Here is a 22,837-nt window from a genome sequence, read left to right as displayed (position 1 = left end):
CTCCTTCCTACAGGCTAGAGGTGACGATGTATTTCATAGGCTATTTTGTTCAATGTAAAGTGAAGAAACTCTGTAAGTAAAGTATAAAAGCAAAGCTAAACATGTTTGTTTAAATAATGTAAAATATCTACTCAGATGCGGATACTTTAGGCGTAAGAAATAATTTTTAAGATAAAGTTCTAGACAGACAGGTTTGCCACCTACCTCTTTGCTTACACATTCAAGGGGTTTATTGGATCGTTTCACATTTCGGTGTAATTTTGATACCCCTCCACTGCTTTACATAATTCACTGAGAAAAGTTCAGCTAATTAGGTACAATGTATGTGCCCAAAAATGGACTGTTAAAGTTTCTTACATTTTAACTTACCAAAAATGCAATGGTTTTGATTGCCTAGACTAGAAACCTAAATTGAGTATCATGTTGCATATTTATGTAAAGAGTGTAAACGAAAAGCAACTTAAGAACGCTGTTGATTCTTTAAAATATGCCTAACCTTTCTTTACTAACAACCACCTTGGGTTTCTATGGCGTTACTATCACTACTTTCCTGTTTGTTCATGTAGTCTTACACTGAACCAAAACTTCCTCTGAAGGGATTCCAGCGAGTGTTTTTTTTCGGTAGCACAGCACATCTCTACATCCAACCCAGCTGTAGTAAGGAAACACTGCTTTTACTTTACCCCTGGAAGAGTGTAAGCTCAGAATGTTCTGTACTGTTTACTGACTTGCAAATAAAATATTCTGGTATATAAAATACGCATATAATACAAACCTAAGGTCTTTTCACCTAACAAAACCAGACCTCTAATAGCTCAACCTGCATATGTCCTATATAGAACAGTAGAAATTGTAAAATGTTGTGTCCAATACATACCTTACTAGTACTTAACTATCTTAAGCGTTCCTTCATAAGCATTCAATTACTGACCTGGATGCAGATGTTTCTGAGGCTCCCTTTCTTGCAGCAAATCCCCCATTACACTGTTTGTCACACTTCCTCTTATCTGGGTTTTAACAGAAATACACTTTTTTGTGTTATCAGGGTCCAAAAGTGCTATTTGCCCATATTGCACAAAGATGCTCTGACTGGCTACACAGAAAGAAAAGTTAGTTATAAAATGTCAGGATACAGCAGCTGAAATAATACTTCGTGCTGTTTACCTCTTCACCTAATGAAAGCACAAAGGCTCAAGTCTTTATAAAGAGCAAATATGTAGGCCGTTCACCTTTTTTACTTTAAAGCGACAGGAGTACTGCCCTAAGTATATATGGCACCTGATATATAGTGTCAGATACCACATTTATCTTCCAATACCAAAGGAAATGTTTTAATAAGAATGGGCACAAGAATCTTAGGCTAAGCTTTCCCAGCTTACCAGGAAGTTAGGGAAATTTCATTTTGACAGAGAAAACTGTCAACTATATCCTAAACGACAGCCACTTGGGACACACCTAGTCTTCACATTTTATATATTTTATGCAAATTTTTCAGCTGTATTCAAACACAACTTTATTCTGGTATTCAGAAAAAACCTGACACCATACACAATCGTTGTACAAAATTAACCCAGTTATTTCAATTGCAAATACAAAGAAACATGTTTTTCAGGACACTTAGCACTTCTCAGGAACAATCTTGGCACTGTCGTATGCAACAAAAGCAACCAAAAATCCACTTTAAAAAAAGCCTAGACAGATTGAGACACCATCTCTACTTTTCTCAGTAAGAACTATTCCAAAAGAATTACAAGCTTCAGTGATAACAAATCAGATTACGAGGAAGCAGACTTTACTTTAGTGCCTGAAATATAGTTTTCACAAAATGAGACCTTTATTCTTCTGAAGAGATCCCCTAAGCTGGCTTGAATTCTGCTATATATTCGAGTCTTTTAAATCTCACCAAGAGGGAGGGGGAAGAAAACTAGTCTTACCAAAAATTTCCTGCTTCCTAGTAGTCAGCTCTCATCAACTTTAGGTCTTCTTTATGTAACTCAGTAGTTCATCTTTTTCCAGTTGGTAACCACTTTTCTTCCACTGTTCTCGCAACTGCTGTAACAGCACCCCGATTTCTTTCCCGGAAGAAACGCCCACTTTCCTGATGTCATGGCCACTCACAGGAAACGGGGGGATGGACCACTGCTGCATCTGCTTCAGAAGCCCGTGCTCGCCTTGGTACTTGAGCAGCTCACACACACGAGCAGTCGCATCAGCTTCTCTAGACTGAGGGCCAAAACCAAACATCACCACACTTGCGATGGTCTTATGCTCACATTTAAATAAATGCAATGTGCAAATTTTCATTTAAAATAAAGGAAATTCACATAATACACTGCGGGTCCTAGTATTAATGAACTGGTTGCAGTTAGTGGAGATGATCTATACTCTGACAGAGCCATGAATATACTTACGTCTATAATGAAGTCTTGATAGGGTTTCAGTGGTTCTGAACTATCTACTGCCTTAATTAAATCTTTCCTATTTTTAACAATAAATAAACCAAGATTCTTCTCTTCTTTTGAAATCTTCAACCTCAGATCCAATTTCGTGACATCATCCTGTACTTTGAACAATGAGGTCAAGACAGTCATTGGCTTTGGTGAAAAACCTTCCACATTTTTACTGACTTTGTTAAATTCTTCTAAACTTGCATTAGCAGGTAAGCCTGTAGGGACAAAAGCATTTTCCACCCATTTTAAGATACATTTTAAAAACTCCCATCGCAAGCACACTTTGTTCTCAAATACAGAAATGCCCTGGTGCCAGGATTCACTGCTGGTCCAGTCTGCTCTCCGTCTGAGAGGTGAACCACTGCGCGCTGTTGCTCTCCCCGCCCACATCTCTCTAAGGCCCATCTTCTCCATGCTCCACATGTGGTAACTCCCTGAAGCTCTCAGCTCTTCCATTAGATGCTGTTGTTTTCACATCCCTTCTATAGATTCGCAAACAGGAAAGAACCCGCGTCACAAAGCTGACAAGGTGGTGACGCTGCGGTCAGGGCCACAGTGGGCCGGCTCCAGAGGCCACGTGTCCACCCTCACACGCGTCCTGTGCGTCCCCTGCCTGGGAAGAACTCCTACTCCTGGCTCAGAGTCTACCATATTTTAAAGTAGTCCATTTTTCCTTTTGGAATTGTTTAAATAAATTAACTTTTTTCCTTACGAAATTTTAAACCAGATGTGTTTCACTGCCGAAAGTGCAAACATTTTACAAGCTGGCCTCACCTATGTAAGGAGCCACATCGAGCTCATAGATGAGATGAATCAGGTGGTTCACGTGGTTACCAGTAAGTATTTTTTTCAGTTCCACCCAGATCCTCTCTCCTGATATTCCTGCCAAGCCTTTTGCATTTTCTGCAATTGCTTCCAAAGTCTCAGGATCGTGGTCACCAGGTGTGTCAACAATTTTCCCGTAAAACCTACAAAGCAAACATGTCCAAAAGTACTGCCTTCATGCTGGCATCTCACCAGAAAGCTGCGCTCTTCGTTTTCCTGGTGCTACTAGTGAGGTCTGGGAGGGACCTTAGAAATCATCTGCTCATCCACCTTCTCCTTCTCAGCTCAGGAAACCTGACCTCCAACAAGCGTTAAGTTAAAAGTGGTCGTCAGTAAAGGCCTACTGATTGGGACTGACAGTGGGCGCATGACCAGAGCAGTCTTGGGCAGGCACTAACGCAGGTCCAAGATATCGTCTGGGAGTAGTCTTGCTTCCTCAAAGGTTGCCCATCTGTACACATCAATGCTTTCAATTAAGAGTTTCACATGAAACACATCTCATTGCAGACATGGGAGTGTATTTCATGGACTCTATTGGAAGCATTAAAGTATACCTGCTTTTACCACTCATTTCTTCACAATGCATTTATATAGTGATCTAATTAAATGACTGTACCTTAGTCTGTGTCCTGTTATTTGTAAAGGGAGACTGTTTGCAAACACTGAAGTCTAAAGGAATAGCAGTTACTGACAAAATGTAAAATCTGTCAGAGTATTCTGAGCATGATCCCAAGCTAGAAAAAATTTAACTATTAATAGATACAAAGTAGCCAGTTAAAATAGTTTAAGTGTTATAGTTCAGTGTTGAAGACTGCTACCCACAAAACCATCCAGGTGCATTACGTACCTTCCAGATTCATCTAACACATCTCCCATTACCACCTCGAACTATAAGCCACATGAAGGCATACTGCCACTCATTACTCCAGGTCCAAAGCACCTAGGACAGTGATAAGCACTCAAATACCTGTGTAATGGATGATTGGTGCGGGAAATGAAAAGACTTAAAACTGAATTATATAAAAGATCACCATAGAAAGGAGTGAATAAATGATTTGGAGGATGCAAAGATGAGGTGTCTCAAAGTCACAGGGCCGTCTCTTAGAGACAGATGAGAGATGTCACCATTGTGTACACGAACCTGCTGTGCATTTCACAAGACGAGAAAGAACTGCACTTCGGTAATAATAATATTCAAAGCTGTGTTATTATAATTTATAAAAATCCTTACCTGAAATACCTTAAAATCCGAAGATAATCTTCTTGTATCCTCTGTTTAGCTTGTCCAACAAATCTAACTTTCTTATTTTTTAAATCTTCATAACCATTAAAATAGTCAAATAAAGTACCATCAAAACCTAGTCATTAAAAGAGGGAAGAAAAATCACTATTAGCAAATAAGAACTGGAAAACATTGGTGCATATATAATTATTATTCAGCCATTAAAAAAAAAAAGAAATCTTGCCATTTGCAACAACATGATGGATCTTGAGGACATGATGCTAAGAAGCCAGACAGAGGAAAATAAATACTATATGGTCTCATTCTTACATATAATCTTAAAAAAAACAAGCTGATAGAGAACAGATTGGGGGTTGTCAGAGGCTAAGGCCAGGGGTGGGGTGTGTACAATGAGTGAACATGGTCAAAAGGTACAAACTCCTAGCTATAAAATAAGTCCTGAGCGGGTAGTGTATACCATGGCAACTAGTTAACAGCGTGTGTGTGTGTACTCTGTTGTGTCCGACTCTGCAACCCGAGACTAGCCCACTATAGTTAACAATGTTGTATTACACATTCGGAAGTTGATAAGATAGTAGATCTTAAAAGTTCTCATCACAAGGGGAATAAAATTCTGTCAGATACTATGGTGTCAGATATTAACTAGACTTACTGTGGTGATCATTTCTTGATATATACAAATATCAAACAATACTGTATACTGAATCTAATGTAAGACTGTATTTCATTACTTCAATTAAAAAAAGAGAAAAAACTGGAAAACCTAAGAAAATCTACTAAAAACTATCACAAACAGTAAAAAAAATTAGGGAAAGAGCTACACAGTTGAACTACTGATATGAGTAACATTCATCTTGTATCCAGTACCAAATGGACATATAATGGAATAAAAGGCTGCATCTACAATAGCAATTAAAAGACAACACACTAAATAAACAAGATGTATGCCGGTATGAAATGGGTAGAAACAATAAAACAAGCTGATTTTCAAGTTAATAATGGAAAATAAAAACAGCCAAAATAACCTGGAAAGAAGAAATGATAGCCAAACTATGTGGGAAAATGTAGTAATTGTAATAAACCATAGGGAAAAAATTTATAATCCTAACGTAGGGAAGACCTTTCAAAATACGATTACCAAAAGAAACCAAAACACACCACCAGAGCCTTCAAAGAAATTATTAGTAAATCCAACTACATGAAACAGATATTCATTCCTGGATAGCAAGTAAATGCCACAATACAAAGCATAAGGTAACATACTGGGGAAAACATTTAAAGTCAGCATCACAGAGAGAAATGGCTTTCTACTATCTACAAAAACCTCCTAAATAAGAAAGACCATACATAGAAAAGTTGAGTTAGGGGAAATGTTGAATTGGTGCAGCCACTGTGGGGAACAGTATGGAGGTTCCTTAAAAACTAAATACAGAACTACCATGCATGACCCAGCAGTCCCACTCCTGGGCATATAGCCAGGAGAAACCATAACGCAAAAGGACACATGCACCCGTGTCCTGGCCCTATTCCTAACAGGCATGGGAGCGACCTAAACGTCCATCAGCAGAGGAGCGGACGCAGATGATGGGGCACGTGTACACAGGGGAACATTACAGTGAAGTCGCTCAGCTGTGTCCGACTCTGCGACCCCATGAGCTGTAGCCCACCAGGCTCCTCCATCCATGGAATGTTCTAGGCAAGAGTGCTGGAGTGGGTTGCCATTTCCTTCTCCAGGGGATCTTCCCGACCTGGGGATTGAACCCGGGTCTCCTGCATTGCAGGCAGACGCTTCACTGTCTGAGCCAGCAGGGAAGCCCTAACAGAACATTACTCGGCCATAAAAACAAAACTGGGTTATTGATGAGAGAGACGCAGACGGACCTAGGGACTGTCATACAGAGTGAAGTAAGAAAAGCATCCTGTTGTTAACACATGTGGAGTCTAGAAAAATGATACAGATGATCTTACCTGCAAAGCAGAGACCCAGAGGTAGAGAAGAAAACACACGGGACACCAAGGCGGGGGAGGAGGGGGTGGGGTGCACATATAAACACTACTGGATAGTATGTTAAAACAGATAACTCATGACAGACTGTATACAGCCTGGGGAATGGTACTGAGTGCTCTGTGTGATCTAAATGGGAATGAAATTCAAAAAAGGTACAGCTGATTCACTTTGCTAACAGTAGGAACTAACAACACTGTAAGCCAACTATAATAAAAACTTTTTAAAGAGAGGAAAGAAATGAACTAAAACATATGTGAAATATAAAAAGCTTTAAAAATTAAGATTTTCAACTTTAGTTGTAAGAAGTGCACATTTACGAGATAATCGTTTTTCAGACCTACATCAGCTCAGCAAGGACCTAAGTCCAATTACATGTTAGCCGGGGGACGGTGAGATCTGACCGGGACACCTCCCTGTGCAGCCTTCTGAACTTGGTGAGTTTTGAACCATGTGAACCTAACATCTGTTCAATATGTTATAAACATATTTCTACCACAATATCCTCTCTTGTTGAACAAAACAAAAAACTTAACAATTTTAATGTAAGGCACATAAAACCTCAGGTATGTGTGAAGTGATCAAGTTCTCCCAGCTATCCCAGGACTTCCCTGATTTAAAAATCTCCTGTCTTGGGGATACCTCAGTCCAGGCAAACTGAGACAAGTGGTTGCTCTGGGAACTAAGATGGAAAAACAGAAACACTTGGAGCAAAGACACAGGTGCCATTCAACCACCTAAATGGGGAGCTCCAGGAGCCTCAGCAGGTGGCCTCACAGGAAGGCAGGAAAGGAAGAAAGTAACCACTTATCATGATTATGGCAAATGCAGCCATACTCTAAGCTCGGGCTTAACTCCTGCCAAACTCTTCTTGGCATTTTTACACTTAGAGCCAATTTATAAGGCTCCAGATTCAGAAAGATACAACAGGAAATGAAAACAAACAAACCAAAAACTTAAATGATTACAACATACATGCAGTATACCTATCTCCTGTTACTTCTCTTACTGAATAGACTCAACTCCCTGGGGACTGTGGAAACCAGATCTTTTTCAGTAAAGGGAAGATCAAAATTTGCAGGGAAAAAACACAGTGTTACAAAAGGGAAAGTCAGAGTTTGAGAAAGAAGTGACCATGACCCCTAGAACTAGGAATGCTTTGTCTGATAAGGTTTGAAGAAAGTCTGGATGGGAAAAGGGACTGAAGGTAAAGATTGCTCAGTATTATCTGTGTGCATTTTGTTTTTCTCTGAATATCCTGTTAAAAAATGATGAGTAGAAATGAGAAATCAAGCTGAGGAGCTGAGCACAATGCAGCGGTTAAGGACGTAAGCTCTGGAACCAGGCTGCTTAACACATTATTGACAGGAAACTTTTGCAGAAGTTAACTATATATATTGAAACACTCTAGTCAATAACATTCAGGTAAGGAAAGATGTATTAATATGTCTCTGGTCAATAAACTGTTAAGTTGGAATCCTAATTCAGTAGTTTACTGGCTGCAGGACTTTGAGCAAATTTTCCTTAGTTACATACCAAGGTCTGCCTCATAGGGTTGGTGGGAAGATTCAATTTCTGTGATGGGCTGGGAACAATGACTGGCACATTTTATAAGGGCTCAGAAAATGTCAGCAAACAGTTGCACTGATAAGAACAGCTCTTATTTTTATAAAACAGTATCTTGAAAAAGAATATTAGTTTCTCTTTTAGTTATGTCTGGTTATGAGACGTTAGTTATAAGGTTTTCACACACTGCACTAGTTGGAGCAGTTTAACGCTAAGTAAGAATGATAAAAGAAGAAATTAACACCTGGAGTTCGACCCCATAATGGGGAGAAAGCATGCTTCCAACTAGGCTCCCTTTGGTCATAAACCACCCAGGCTCTGGAATCCTGGGCTCCAATCAAAGCTCTCCGAGACTTGGGCTCAATTATTTAATGTCTCTGAGTCTCCTCCACATCTGTCGAATGAGTTTAACACCTACTTTATGGAGTTTTACGGGGCATTAAATGAGCACTGATGCACCTCAAGCCAGGGAGGCACCCTAGAAATGTTACTGGGCATTAATGTGATTAGCAAAGTGAGCCCACTTGGCCTACAGCCCCTTCTCCATCCCACCAAGTGGGCACCACTGCCTCACCCTTCACTATTACTGTGCCACAGACCAGCTTACTAAGAGTGGATGCCCATCTCTTTTCTAATCCAAAGACTTAACCCTGAAGAACTTGCCTAAATTTTAAAGGACAAAAAACAACGCTTCAATTGCACTCCAAAACGCTAACCTAATCCACACTGACTCCCATTATGATCCTTGCTGCTTTCTTTTATGAGCAAAACGTCACGCTGAGATGATCAACAGGTTTCCTCACGTGCCAGGGCAGAGCCGACGGTCCGTAAGACGTGGTGGCCCGGGGACTGAGGCACTGCTCGGCGCGCGGAGCAACAGAGGGGCAGCACCGACCACGTGCGCCCGGACGCCAGCAGGGGTGGGGGGTGTGCGCCAAGACAGGAAAAGGGGCACCACGTGTGCACACGGTTCTCACCTGAAACCTGACATCTTCAGATGCGATTCCTAAGGAACCACTGACAACGTGCACACACACCAGGGACTCGCCACGACCGACTCCTCTCATCCTCACGACAGCCCTGCAAAGAAGCTGGTATCCACCGCCTCGCGCTACAGCGAGAGCGACCGAGGAAGAGGAACCCAGGGATCTTGGCTCCACCTTCAGCTTTAACCAACAGCCTGTCTCTTCATAGAAACTAACACAAGCCCTCAAGTGGGAGAACACTGCCAGAAGACAGGTTTCACGAGAAAAGAAAGCATTCGGACTGAATGAATTAAAACTTGACCTCCAGGCATTACCTAAAAACATGGAATTTATGGTGAGATCTCTGCGCTCGGCATCCTTTTGCCAGTCAGTAGTGAATTCGACCTCCGCGTGTCTTCCATCAGTGGCTACATCAATCCTCAGTGTAGTAATTTCAAAATTTTCTTCATGAAGCTGGAAGTAAATATGTTTTTCAAAAATTAGTTTTCAGTATCACTGGATTGAAAAAAAAAAACACAAGTAAGTCCTGACAAGTATATCTTCTTTCCTTTTTAAGTCAACTAGTACACATATACCTTGAAATACAATGACGCCCACAGTATTCAAAGATACATCCAAAGAACATTTTTAGGAAATAATAAGAAATAATAAACCCATCAAATAAGGAATAATAAACCCATCTTAATTAAAAAAGATAAGTTTGCATAGAAAAAATGGTAAGCCTGACAAATTATGTGGCAGAAAGTAAGATCCCTTAAAATATTCTGGTTCTTCAATACAAAACCAGGCTATTCTTTGAAATATTTTTTTAATAGCTCCAATTTTCAAATAACTGAATATCAATTCACAGAATATAAACCACTGAGCAGAGGACCGGCAGAGGAGGAAACGCAGGCAGCACGCCCTGCAGCTCCGTTGCGGTTTTCCTCAGTTGGGGGGAAATAAAGTGCCCTGTGCATCCTGGGGAGAGAGAGGACGCCCTACTGGGAGAAGCGGAGTTGCTTCACTACAGTGATGTGTGAGCCTAGCCTTAAAAAGTGAGTGAGATCTGGACATGCAGATGAGGAAGAAGCACAGCTCAAATGAAGAGAAAAGATGAGCAAGGCACGGTGAGAGGAAGAGGGGTGCGTGCAAGAGCAGGTTCACAGCATGAACAGGGCACCCACACTTAGAGGCAGACAGCAAACGGTTTTACATGCCGAGCAGGACTTGGGGATCTTTTCATTAGGAACTGAAAGCCATTAATGATCAGTCAAGTCTGTTCTGGCTTCCCTGATGGCTCAGTGGGTAAAGAATCTGACTGCAATGCAGGAGACATAGGAGACGTGGGTTCAATCCTTGGGTTGGGAAGATCCTCCAGAGAAGAAAATGGCAACCCACTCCAGTAATCTTGCCTGGAAGATCCCATGGACAGAGGAGCCTGGCGGGCTACAGTCCATGGGTTGCAAAGGGTCGGACACGACTGAGCGACTAACACACACATTCTGTTCTGGAATTCCTCTCAATCTCATGTATTGATTTCCACAAACTGGTTCTCACTGAGGAATTCCAGAAGTAGGAATTTGAGGCACAAGTTAACTCAAGGAAAACAGTGTAAATATTAAGACATTTGCAATCTATAGAAAACAATGAGCCCCCCAGAGTGCCTCCCTTGCCCAAGCAGAGAACCAGAGATTAACTAGAAAGGATGACTCCAAAATAATCACAATTTGAGGCACCATATACAAGATCATGGGAAATGAAAATGAAAATAAGATTGTGAAGAAAACCCAACATAACCTCTATCCCCTTCTGCAGTCAGTTTTCAAAATGTTAATCAGCAGCCTTATTCCAACCTGGGTAATGCTAGAGGATTTCTCTGGTGTCCCGAGATGAAAAGCCCTCCTGATACTGACAGCAGGGTCCCATCACTAGCAAGGCTGACGTTTTCCACACAAGACTACAGTAAATTGCCTCAGGCATTCTGCATGCACTACATTGCTCCAACAAAGAGACACTGAAAAGTGTCCACACTGAAGGAATGCCAACAGCAAAGACAGAACAAGCTCAAAGGAAATAGACACCATCAAAGTACCCAGCCCCTTCATGGATCACAGTTCTGTTGTGGCGAAGGGGCTTGGATAACTCAATGAAGCTATGAACCATACTGGGCAGAGCTACCCAAGACAGACGGGTCATAGTGGAGAGTCCTGAGAAAACGTGATCCACTGGAGGAGGGAATGGCAAACCACTCCAATATACTTGCCGTGAGGACCCCAAGAACTGTATGAAAAGGCAACGAAAGATGAACCCCCAGGTCAGAAGGTTTCCAATATGCCACTGGGGAAGAGCAGAGGACAACTATTAGCAGCTCCAGAAAGAATGAAGCAGCTGGGTCAAAGTGGAAAGGACGCTCAGTTGTGGATGTGTCTGGTGATGAAAGTGAAATCCCACGCTATAAAGAAGAGTACTGCATAGGAACCTGAGATGTCAGGTCCGTGAATCAAGGTAAGTTGGATGTGGTCAAGCAGGAGATGGCAAGAGTAAACATCGACATTTTAGAAATCAGTGAACTAAAATGGACTGGGATGGGTGAATTTAATTCAGATGACCATTATATCTACCACTGCGGGCAAGAATCCAACAGAAGAAATGGAGTTTCCCTCATAGCAAGAGTCTGAAATGCAGTACTTGGGTGCAACCTCAAAAACAAAAGAATGATCTCGGTTGGTTTCCAAGGCAAACCATTCAACATCAAAGTAATCCAAGTATGCCCAACCAGTAATGCTGAAGAAGTTCTAAAGCTGATCAATTCTGTGAAGACCTACAAGACCTCCTAAAACTAACACCAAAAAAAGACGTCCTATTCATTACTGGGGACTGGAATGCAAAAGTAGGAAGTCAAGAGATACCTGGAGTAACAAGCAAGTCTGGCCTTGGAGTACAAAATGAAGCAGGGCAAAAGCTAACTGAATTCTGCCATGCAGAATACCAGTACTATGCATTGGTCATAGTAAACACCCTTTTTCAACAACATAAGAGACAACTTTACACATGGACATTACCACATGGTCAATACCAAAATCAGATTACATTCTTTGTAGCTGAAGATGGAGACACTACATACAGTCAGCAAAAACAAGACCTGGAGCTGACTGTGGCTCAGATCATCAGCTTCTCATAGAAAAATTCAGGCTTAAAGCAGGGAAAACCACTAGGCCAGCCAGGTACAACTTAAATCAAATCCTTATGAATATACAGCTGAGGTGACAAATAGTTTGAAGGGATTAGATCCAGTAAACAGAATGCTTGAAGAACTATGGACAGAGGTCCATAATACTGTACCGGAGGCAGCAAACAAAACCATCCCAAAGAGAAAGAAAAGCAAGAAGGCCAAGTGGTTGTCTGAGAGGCTTCACAAAGAGCTGGAGAGAGAAGAGAAGAGCAAGGGAGAAAGGGAAAGGTACACCAACTACAGGTACAGTTCCAGAGAATACCAAGGAGAGACAAGAAGGACTTCTTCCATGAACAATGAAAAGAAACAGAGGAAAACAACAGAAAGGGGAAGACTAGAGACCTCTTCAAGAAAACTGGAAATGTCAAAGAACATTTCATCCAAAGATGGCTGTTAAAAAGGACAGAAGCTAACAGAAGAAGAGATCAAGAAGAGATGGAAAGAATACACAGACGTGTACAAAACAGATCTCAATGAACCGGATTACTAAGATGGTGTGGTCAGCCCCTCAGAGCCAGACACCCGGGGGTGTGAAGTCAGGCGGGCCTGAGGAAGCACTGCTGTCATTAAGCTAGTGGAGGTGATGGGATTCCAGCAGAGCTGTTTAAAATCCTAAAAGATGATGTTACCAAAGTGCTTCACTCTATATGTCAGCAGATTTGGAAAACCCAGCAGCAGTCACAGAACTGGAAAAGGTCCAGCCTCATCCCAGTTCCCAAGGAGGACAGTAGTAAGGAACGTCCAAACTGCTGGCCAAGTGCACTCATCTCCCCCGCGAGTGATGTTACGCTCAACATCCTCCCAGTGAGGCTACAACAGTACGTGAACCAAGAACTTCCAGATGTTCAAGCTGGGTTTAGAAAAGGCAGAGGAACCAGAGATCAAATTGTCAACATTTGTTGGATCAAAAAGCAAGCAAAGGAATTTCAGAAAAACATCTACCTCTGTTTCATTGACTATGCTAAAGTCTTTGACTGTGTGGATTGTAACAAACTGCGGAAAACTCTTAAAGAGATGGGAATACCAGACCACCTTACCTGCCTCCTCAGAAATCTGTATGCAGATCAAGAAGTAACAGTTAGAACCTTGTATGCAACAACCAACTGGTTCAGGATTGAGAAAACAATATGACAAGGCTGTTTATTGTCCCCTTGTTGATTTAACTTTTACACTGAGCACATCATGAGAAATGCTGAGCTGGATGAATTATAAGCTGGAATCAAGACTGCCAGGAGAAATATCAACAACCTCAGATATGCGAATTATACCACTCTAATGACAAAAGCAAAGATGAACTAAACAATCTCTTGATGAGAGTGAAGGAGAGTGAAAAGGCCGGTTAAAACCAAATATTTAAAAAACTGAAATCATAGCATCTGGCCCCACTACTTCATGGCAAACAGAGGGAAAAGGTGGAAGTAGTGACAGATTTCTTATTCGTGGGTTCTAAAATCACTGCAGATGGTGACTGAAGCCATGAAATTAGAAGACGATTGCCTCTTGGCAAGAAAGCTGTGACAAACCTAGACAGTGTGTTAAAAAGCAAAGACATTACTTTGGTGACAAAGGTCCATATAGTCAAGGCTGTGGTCTTTCTAAGAGTCATGTACAGCTGTGAAAGCTAGACAATAAAGAAGGGAGAGTGCTGAGGAATTGATGCTTTTGAAGTGTGGTGCTGGAGAAGACTGTTGAGAGTTCCTTGGACTGCAAGGAGATCAAACCAGTCAACCCTAAAGGAAATCAACCCTGAATACTCATCGAAGGACTGATGCTGAAGCTCTGATACTTTGGCCACCTGATGCAAACAGCTGACTCACGGGAGAAGACTCTGATGCTGGGAAAGATAGAAGGCAGAAGGAAAAGAGGGCAAGAGAAGATGAGATGCTTGGATGGCATCACTGATGCAATGGATCTGGACCTGGGCAAAGTCCAGGAGATGGTGAAGGACAGGGAAGTCTGGCGTGCTGCAGTTCACGGAGTCGCAAAGAGTCAGACACAACATAGCGACTGAACAACAGAGTACCTAGAACTGATACTCTCAGGGAAGTATTAGATGATCCCGCATCTAAAACAAGAACAGGAGGCTTTCAAAAATATTCTAAAAAAGACCTCTTGAAAATGTAAAAAAGACAGCAAAGTTGCCAATAGAAAAACTGGATGATCAAGTTAAAGCAATCTCACAGAAATTAAATGAAAATATAAGAGACAAAAGAAAACTAGGGGATCAGTCCTAGTGGCCCAACATCCAGCATTCGCAGAGGTTTCCATAAGAGAAGACCTCTGCCAAAGGGGATGGAGTGAGGAGAGGAATCAACACAAGAAGGCTTGCCCTACGCCAAGGCAGTGCCCAATCCAAGCCAAGGTACGTCCTCTTCAAATTAAAAACACCAGAGAGAGAGTGATCAGAAAGGCTTTCAAAACGGGGACGGGGGAATCCATTCTCAAACAAGGGAGAAATCTGAACAGGTTCAGGATTCTCAGTGGCAACTCTGGGAGGTGGAGAACAAAGCCTTTACACAATTCTGCCTGAGAGTGATTCCCAGCCTTGAATTCCACGGCCAACCAAACTATCTGATCAGCGTGAATGGAGGCAAAGGAACAGCATTTTCATTCATGCCAAGCTCTCTCAGGCTACTAACATGGAAGGCATAAACCAAGAGAGAACAGCACATGGGATCAGGAGCCAGGAGGTCTGTAAGGGAAGGGGCGCGGACACTCCTGGGGTCTGAGGCACGGCCATCCCAGGGTGAGCACAGGGGGGAGGGGGCAGACAGCAGCGGGTGAGCTGGCTCCAGAAGAAGAACTGAAACCCGCTGTGGTGATGCCCCCGGAGGAAGCGCACAGGCGGGGCACGGAGTGAATGAGCGGTGCGCAAGAGCCGTGTCAGAGAGACACACTTCTAACTGCAGGGAAAACCGCAAGCATGAAACGCAGGGAATGGAGTCAAAGCACATTACACCATCTAGCTGTAAACAGCAGGGAGGGATGCATTCAGCCCACAATTATGGCATAGGTGTACTGAGAAGGCTAAGTCATCTTCCTTGTAGGGAGTCAATAAACAACATCTTAAGACTAGAAATGTAAAACGAAAATGAAACACTGAAGCATTAGAAAGGTCTGTTTTAGAAACATGGAGGGAAAAGGCACTGACTATAAATATTAACTGAAAGGGGCTGCAACAAAGGAGGGCGCAGGATTCCCCAGGAGCAGAGGAGACTTTTTTTTAAATGAGGCTTCTTTGCTATTAGGTTTTTAAACACTAGAAATCATCTGTAAAATTGTTTAAGTTTTCAGAAAAGGCAACACCGCTCCTGTCACTCTTCACTCACCCTGGCAGTGATGGTCCCATGCTTTTCTCCTTTGTTGTTGATCATGCGGATGCCGGCCGACTGGAACAGCTCCTTCATCTGAGCTGGGGTGGCCGTGGTGGCAAAGTCCACATCCTGCGGCTTCACCCCACTCAGCAGATCCCTCACGGCTCCTCCCGCGATTCGCAACTCATGGTGTTCCTTGACAAATAATTCTGAGACAAAAAGGAATGCTTTTTATTTCAATGGGTTTCTTTCAAGAATCACAGAAGCACAAGTTCTCCCATCCATTTGGCACAGCAGAGATAACCGAACTCAAGCCTTTTTACATAAAACTGGGAGAACCGGGGTGGGCTGTGGTGGGAGGTGGGAGCCGTGGTCTACTCTTGGCTGATTCACATTGTGCTATGGCAGAAACCAATACAACATTGTAAACTGATTATCCTCCAATTAAAAATAAGTAAAGTTTTAAAAAAATTGGGAGAACAAAGCCCACAGCAGTGAAGGGGCCTGCCTACAGCGGAACTCCTTCAACATCATGAGAAGCAGGGAACTGGCAGAATTTTCCTTAGGTTAATTCAGAATATCTAAATGCCTCAAGGTCATCAATGTAAATCTGAATCACCACCAAAAAGGACAGTGAATACTCTAGAAAGGTGAAGTGTTCCTGCACATCTGTTCTCTGTTGAAGCAACAGCATGCTGATGCAGGAAGCCATCAAATGTTATCACACCACGTACGGTGACCACTGCAGCTAAGAATCCTTGCAGAAAAAGCCACATAGAAAACCAGCTCACAGCTCTGCTCCAGAGAAGCCACACACGCCAACTACCATGAGGACTGAGTCCAGGAGACCCAGAGCTGACTCCTCTGCAGGTGGAGGCCACGGCTGAGCCCGCCATAACCACCCACGTGACTGAGGGGCCCACATGGAATCCAGCGAGGATGAACCAGGGCCCGGCCCGACTCCCCACCCAAGCCAAGCTGCTGCTGCGTGCTGGACTCGCCCGTGAGGCCTGGGTATCCTCCTGTCAGCATTACCACGTCAGAGAATATCCAGACTAGACACGCCTCTCTGTGAGCAGCGTGCATGTGTGAATAAAGACGGGGCACACACACTGTCCAGACAGCACCCGCTCACAGTTAACACACGTGACTGTGCCTCAGGTTCCAGTTTTATCCTCAAGCTGTGTTCCTACCTTCCAGGTAAGGATTATTAAGACCATCAGACTAACCCCTGCTTCCTGACACCCTAATCCATACAGCAAAGCCCCCAAATCATGTGATACAAGCCCAAATGCTACAAAAAGTCCTTTCTACAATGGTTTTTCTCAGAGGCCTCAAGGTTCTCCTCAGTCAGCAACCCGCACTCTGCCTGGACTCGCTGAGGGGTGTCCCTTGGCAGGAGGGTGCCTCAGAGCTCACCCCAATCACAACTCAAGACGCCACCCTGCAGCCCCATGCCAACCTCTGAGCTCCGCCATCCTCGTCCTCCACCCGTTCTTCCGAAACCTCCAGCTCCACACCTCTGCAGACGCCCTGGAACCATCTGCTGAAAACCAACCACGGTTGCTCCCTCTACCTCTCTGCTTGACTAAAATCGCCTGCACACGGAAACCACTTTCGGGAGCCCCTCCCAGAGGGAGTGCTCATACTCCTCTAACCCCACATTTCCAGTCAAGTCCCGGTGACTCCTTAATATAGGGTCCACGGTTCCTTAAAATAAAACATTAAAATTATCTGTTAGTGCAGTTTTCATGAGACTCAGACAGGGAGGGTAAACAAGAGTTTTATGAAATAGTACTCACCCTTACTATATATACCATGCAATCTAACCTGTTCCATTCTTTATCTCATTTCCTCTATTTTTTAACACTGGTCATGACCACTAAGTTGATTTTATGACCCACGAACAGGTCACACAAACTATGGTGATGGAGAAAACTCCTGAGAGCCCCTTGGACAGCAAGGAGACATTCATTGGAAGGACCGATGCTGAAGCTGAAGCTCCAATACTTTGGCCACGTGATGCAAAGATCCAACTCACTGAAGACCCTGAACCTGGGAAAGACTGAGGGCAGGAGGAGAAGGAGGCGACAGAGGATGAAATGGTTGGATGGCATCACCGACTGATGAACATTAACTAGAGCGAAGTCTGGGAGATGGTGAAGGACAGGGAGGCCTGGCGTGCTGCAGTCCATGGGGTCGCAAAGAGTCAGACAGGACTGAGCGACTGTTCAACAACAATAACCATTTAACTTACACAAAAATTATTACATTTGCAACTTTAGCCTCATGTATAGAATGAAGGAGGGGATTCCCAGGGGGGCTCAGTGGTAAAGAATTGGCCTGCCAAAGCAGGAGACGTGGGTTCGATCCCTGGGTCAGGAAGATCCCTCGGAGGAGGAAATGGCAACCCACTTTAGCATTTTTGGCTGGAAATCGACAGAGAAGCCTGATGGGCTACACAGTCCATGGGGGCACGAGGAGTCAGCCATGGCCTAGCAACTAAACAGCAGCAGCATTATATGGCTGTCTGTCCTTCAGCAAAAGCAAGACAAATTACATGAGACAGACGGACATAAAATTCCACACGCGCATCATGCACTATCCTAAACCTCCCAAATTCGTGCACACTGGAAACTAGTTTTACATCTGGCAAAACAGCAATCATGACGTAACAACTGGTATGGTATTAAACTGCACAGCAGCACCAGACAACAGCCACCTTTTTTTTCCTTTGTTGCTTTTGTGCATTGTTTTCACACAGAACACTGTATTTCAGCAAGAAATTCAAGTCTTTAGAAACTAACAGATCATATAGAAGTAATTATTTGATTTTCTAACTGTTGGGCACTGCACTAAAAGATTACATCCTTGCCACTTCCACTATAACCTAGAAAGCCTGGGTTGGTCTTTCAAGGACAAGGCCGTGGGCCCAACACTACCTCTCTCTACCCTACTCTTCAGTTCTCACTTCCTTAGGACTTCACCTCTCAAGGTGAAGAACATTCAGCTCTTCAAGTCAGGCTTAGTAAGCCAAATGCAACTGTTAAAAACTGTTGAAGGACCTACAGTAATCAATATCTACGGTCTTCATTCCAAAAGAAAAACACAGAAGCGGCTTCCTTGAGAGCTCAGTAGTAAAGATTCCACCTGCCAATGCAGGAGACGTGGGTGCAATCCCTGGTCCGGGAAGACCCCACATGCTATGGAGCAACTAAGCCCGTGTGCCTCAACTACGGAGCCTGTGCTCTGGAGCCCGGGAACCATTAATTAGTGAGCTCACACACCACAAGTGCTGAAGGCTTCGTGCCACATAGCCCATGCCCTGCCACAAGAGAAGCACCTGCAACGAGAAGCCCCCACTCACTGCACCTGGGGGGGGCGGGGGGGGAAACGGCACAGCAATGAAGACCCAGCACAGCCAAAATAAACAGATTTTCTACATCCAGTCATTTGGCACCTAGCTTCCAAGAAAGCTCTTACAATGAAGACGGGAAGAGTGGGAGCTGGGAGAGACACATAAAGAAAGCAGCTCAAATTCAACTGCAAGCCGGAGCCCACAGGCATGAGCTGCACACGCAGCAGCCGCAGGTGGCTCCCGAGCGCGTGAACGCGGCGGGTCTGGGCTACGCCGTCTGTACCAAACACCAGGCTTCAAAGACTGATAAGCGAGAGTGGGAAATATGTCACTTGTAATTTGTACACAAATATGACTTTAAAATGACATATCTTAGATGTACTGAATTAAATGAGATGTACTAAAGAGTTATTAATTTCACCCATTTATCTTTTTAACTCTAATTAGAAATCAAAGTGAAGTACCTACTTTAGGCCCCCCACTTCAAGACCAAATGAAACTATGGTCTATGAAACTATAAAACTCAAGTAGTTCTGGACCACTTATTTCTAACATATACCTAAAAATCACCTTATTTCAAGAACAGGAAATTAGCTTTGCCAATAAGCTAATACAGGGACGTCCCCGGTGGGCAAGTGGTCAAGAATCCACCTTGCAATGCAGCAGACATGGGTACAAACCCTGGTTGAAAAACTAAGATCCCACACGTCACAGAGCAACCAAGCCCGTGCTCCGCACCTACTGAGCCCGTGCGCCAAAACTAGGCCGTCTGTGCGCTGCAGGGAAGATCCCGCATGCCACAGAGACTGAGGCAGCCAGATACATACTGAAACAAAAAATTAGCTACTAAAAGGTCAGTCATTTTAAAGCAACGGCCCCTTCACCTTCTGGGCATCAGAATTAAGGCAGTAGTTTTTATAAAAATTTATAAATGCCTATACTCCTCAGAGATTCCAGTCAGTAGGGCAGGAGTGGGACCCTAGCATTTGTAAGCTATAAAAGCTCCCCAGGTGAATCTAAAGGACAAACCAACATGTAAGGTCATGTTTCTACATATATACACCTTAATATACTTCCAAAATCACTGTGGACGGTGACTCTAGCCATGAAATTAAGACGCCTGCTCCCAGGAAGAAAAGCTATGACAAATCTAAACAGTGTATTAAAAAGCAGAGACATCACTTTGATGACAAAGGTCCATCTAGTCAAAGCTATAGCTTTTCCAGTAGTCATGTACGGATGTGAGAGTTGGACAATAAAGAAGACAGAGCGCTTAAGAACTGATGCTTTTGAACTGGGGTGCTAGAGAAGGCTCTTGCGAGTCCCTTGGACTCAGTCAATGCTAAAGGAAATCAATCCTGAATATTCACTGGAAGGACTGATGCTGAAACTGAAGCTCCAATAGTTTGGCCACCTGATGTGAAGAATCGACTCACTGGAAAAGACCCTGATGCTGGGAAAGATTGTGGGCAGGAGAAGGGGACGACAGAGGATGAGATGGTTGGACGGCATCATCAACTTAATGGGCATGAGTTTGGGCAGACTCCAGGAGATAGTGAAGGACAGGGAAGTCTGGCGTACTGCAGTTCATAGGGTCCCAGAGTTGGACATAACTGAGCCACTGAACAATAACACTGTACTTCTAAAGACACGACTAACGGACGGGACCCTAAACTCTGCAATGCAACTGTGTGCACTGCAACAGCAATAGCTGATACCAAGTTGAGAACAGCAACAAGCCACATGAAGCTCCTGTGACAAGGCACTGAGCGAAAGCCACTTCCTGTGTCCCTTCCAGATAAGGTTTGTCTTATCTGGACAAATGGAGATGACTCCCACTTACTCCTGCCTCTGGTTCTCTCAGAAAGCACTGATATAAGCCAGAAATATAGCTTAGTGGTGACAAGCTGGGTTCTCAAATCAGACTGCAAAAGTTCAAATCCAAGCTCTCCAGTTATTAGTTATAAAAATGGCACCAAGGAATTTCACATTCCTAAGCCTCTGCTTCCTCAACAATACAACAAGAGAAAAAGTATCCAATCCTTAAGTTGGTAGGCCCAATTCTGTGATGCATCTAATAAAGTACGTGGGGGTAACACAAAAAAGCCATGCTTTTTACTGCAATCATTATTTGCCTCTTCTCATGACTTGGCTATAGTTTTGGATTATTCATAGTAAACCCTGCTTTCATTAGCTCAACAATCACACAAAAACTATGAATGTTGGCTTAAAACCGTTACCTCTCTGCCTCTCCATTTATACAAGCTTCCAAAGCAAGAAGAGGCATCCGACTTCTCACCTGTCAGACTCTTCAATCCTTCTGTGAAAAGTGACTGGAATTCTGGAGACTCCAACTTCATTGTAAACAGAGAGTGCTTCAGAAGGCACAGTCTACTCCAGCTGCCGCTCAGTAAGCGCCTGCGCCAGGGATCCAGGCACCTCAGCATCTGGGGAGAAAGTCACCACCTCGCATCTACAAGATAAGCATGCACACACCACGATGAAACTTACAAGCACAGGACAATGAGGGGATGCGCAGTGATTTTATCTATCCACAGAGACAGAGTCGTCTCCTGATCACGTGAAAAATGGAAAAAACTGACAACGTGAGGGAGAATTACACCTGGATCCTACCCCTGCAGTTACCCGGTTTTGTCCTCCTGAAGCACTTGCTACTATGTCAGTACCGCTTTCTACTGTTGGGATGCTCTCCTGGGAGACCAGTCTCAGTTAAAGCCTGAGGGGTACAAGGCTGCCATGAACAGTGGTTTCACAAAACGTAACTCAAACACTTGCAGGGACACTTGCTCTCCTCCAGAACATGTCACAGTCGTGTGTACATCAGCATACTTGCTCATACACACCTGGGACTCATGACCCCAGGATATGTCCTATGCACTGTAAAATATCATCTGTCCTTGCTGCCCGCTTCTTCCTCCTTCACCATCCGCCTATCCCATTAAGTCTCCTGAATCCCACCCATTCACACTCTGCCATCTGTCATCCATCATCATCACGCTCCGTTTTCCATGTAGGGTGGGCCTCTGGGAGGCAGCAACAGAACGCAAACAGAAATCGACAGAAACCCCAGAGAAGAACCATTCCTTTACTTGGAAAGCAGGTTTCAAAGAGCGGCGTTTCCCACCAGGGGGCGAGTTCTCCTTATCCAAAGAACTGGGGAGGAAAAACACTGCACTTCCTTCCACGCTTCAACACAGAAAACCCAGTGGGAACCCAGGACCTGAAACGGCGTGTCCTGTCCCCCACAACAGGTGCTGGACCTAAAAGGGAGACCAGAGGCCCGGCCGCAAGGAAGGGAAAGTGCCCAGGGGAAGCCCGATGAATCAGCCCGCGGTCAGTGAGATGTAGCAGAAACGCGATCCCACGACCTCGACAGTGGGCTCCATTCCCGAGGGCGGAAGAGGCCTCTCACCGCCCCGGCACCCGCCTTCCCCAAGACCAAGCAAGTGGGACAGTCCCAGGGTCTGGCCATCGCTGCTGCTCGCCCCCAAGCAGCGCGCACCCGCACGTCCCCCGCACGCCTTCTCACCGTCTCCACCGCTCAGTCGCCGTCGCGTACACTTCCCGGCGGCAGGCGCCGTGACGTCACCAACGCGCGCCGGTCAGCAGCAAATGGGAGGTCGCAGAAGGGAGTGGGCGGTACCTTACCAGGCTCTCCCTGTCTCTCCCACTTTCCTGCGGGCGGCCACTTGCATCAGCAAGGTTCCTCAGTTCTTCCCAGTCCTGCACAGCCAGGTTTTGCTCCTGGGGGGATCCGAGGGACCAGGGACTGTACATTTATTTTAACTATACCTCACCGCACCTTTCTCTGGCCCTCGGGTTGTTAGACATCCATCTGTACTGCATACCTTGTGT

The 22,837-nt window shown here is 44.2% G+C and overlaps 2 protein-coding genes across 7 annotated transcripts in view; one reads left to right on the top strand and one right to left on the bottom strand.

Moving 5' to 3' along the window:
• Positions 1–2,330, top strand: part of CRBN (cereblon) — a 111,461-nt gene extending 109,131 nt beyond the window's left edge. Inside the window, exon 13 of the transcript XR_006264595.1 lies at positions 2,062–2,330. The gene's annotated coding sequence lies outside the window, so the exon portion shown is untranslated. The remainder of the gene's footprint in view (positions 1–2,061) is intronic.
• On the bottom strand, positions 1,310–22,577 carry TRNT1 (tRNA nucleotidyl transferase 1). Of its 6 annotated transcripts, none has more exons than XM_043443150.1 (8): positions 22,512–22,577; positions 21,261–21,434; positions 15,619–15,812; positions 9,390–9,528; positions 4,507–4,633; positions 3,225–3,418; positions 2,412–2,665; positions 1,310–2,223 (listed from the first exon to the last, which is right to left on the bottom strand). In XM_043443150.1, exons 2-8 carry the CDS (start codon positions 21,406–21,408, stop codon positions 1,975–1,977), a joined length of 1,305 nt encoding a protein of 434 aa, XP_043299085.1. In that variant the 5' UTR covers positions 21,409–21,434; positions 22,512–22,577; the 3' UTR covers positions 1,310–1,974. The 6 variants fall into 6 exon arrangements, with proteins under 6 accessions (XP_043299085.1, XP_043299089.1, XP_043299090.1 ...); XM_043443154.1 differs by having other exon boundaries at positions 21,261–21,408; positions 22,512–22,566; XM_043443155.1 differs by lacking the exon at positions 22,512–22,577 and adding an exon at positions 22,485–22,505 and having other exon boundaries at positions 21,261–21,408.
• Positions 22,578–22,837: the final 260 nt, after the last annotated feature.

The sequence above is a fragment of the Cervus canadensis genome, chromosome 22, assembly GCF_019320065.1.
Source record: "Cervus canadensis isolate Bull #8, Minnesota chromosome 22, ASM1932006v1, whole genome shotgun sequence".
NCBI classification, from domain to species: domain Eukaryota; kingdom Metazoa; phylum Chordata; class Mammalia; order Artiodactyla; family Cervidae; genus Cervus; species Cervus canadensis.
This window is presented reverse-complemented; position numbering and strand designations above follow the sequence as displayed.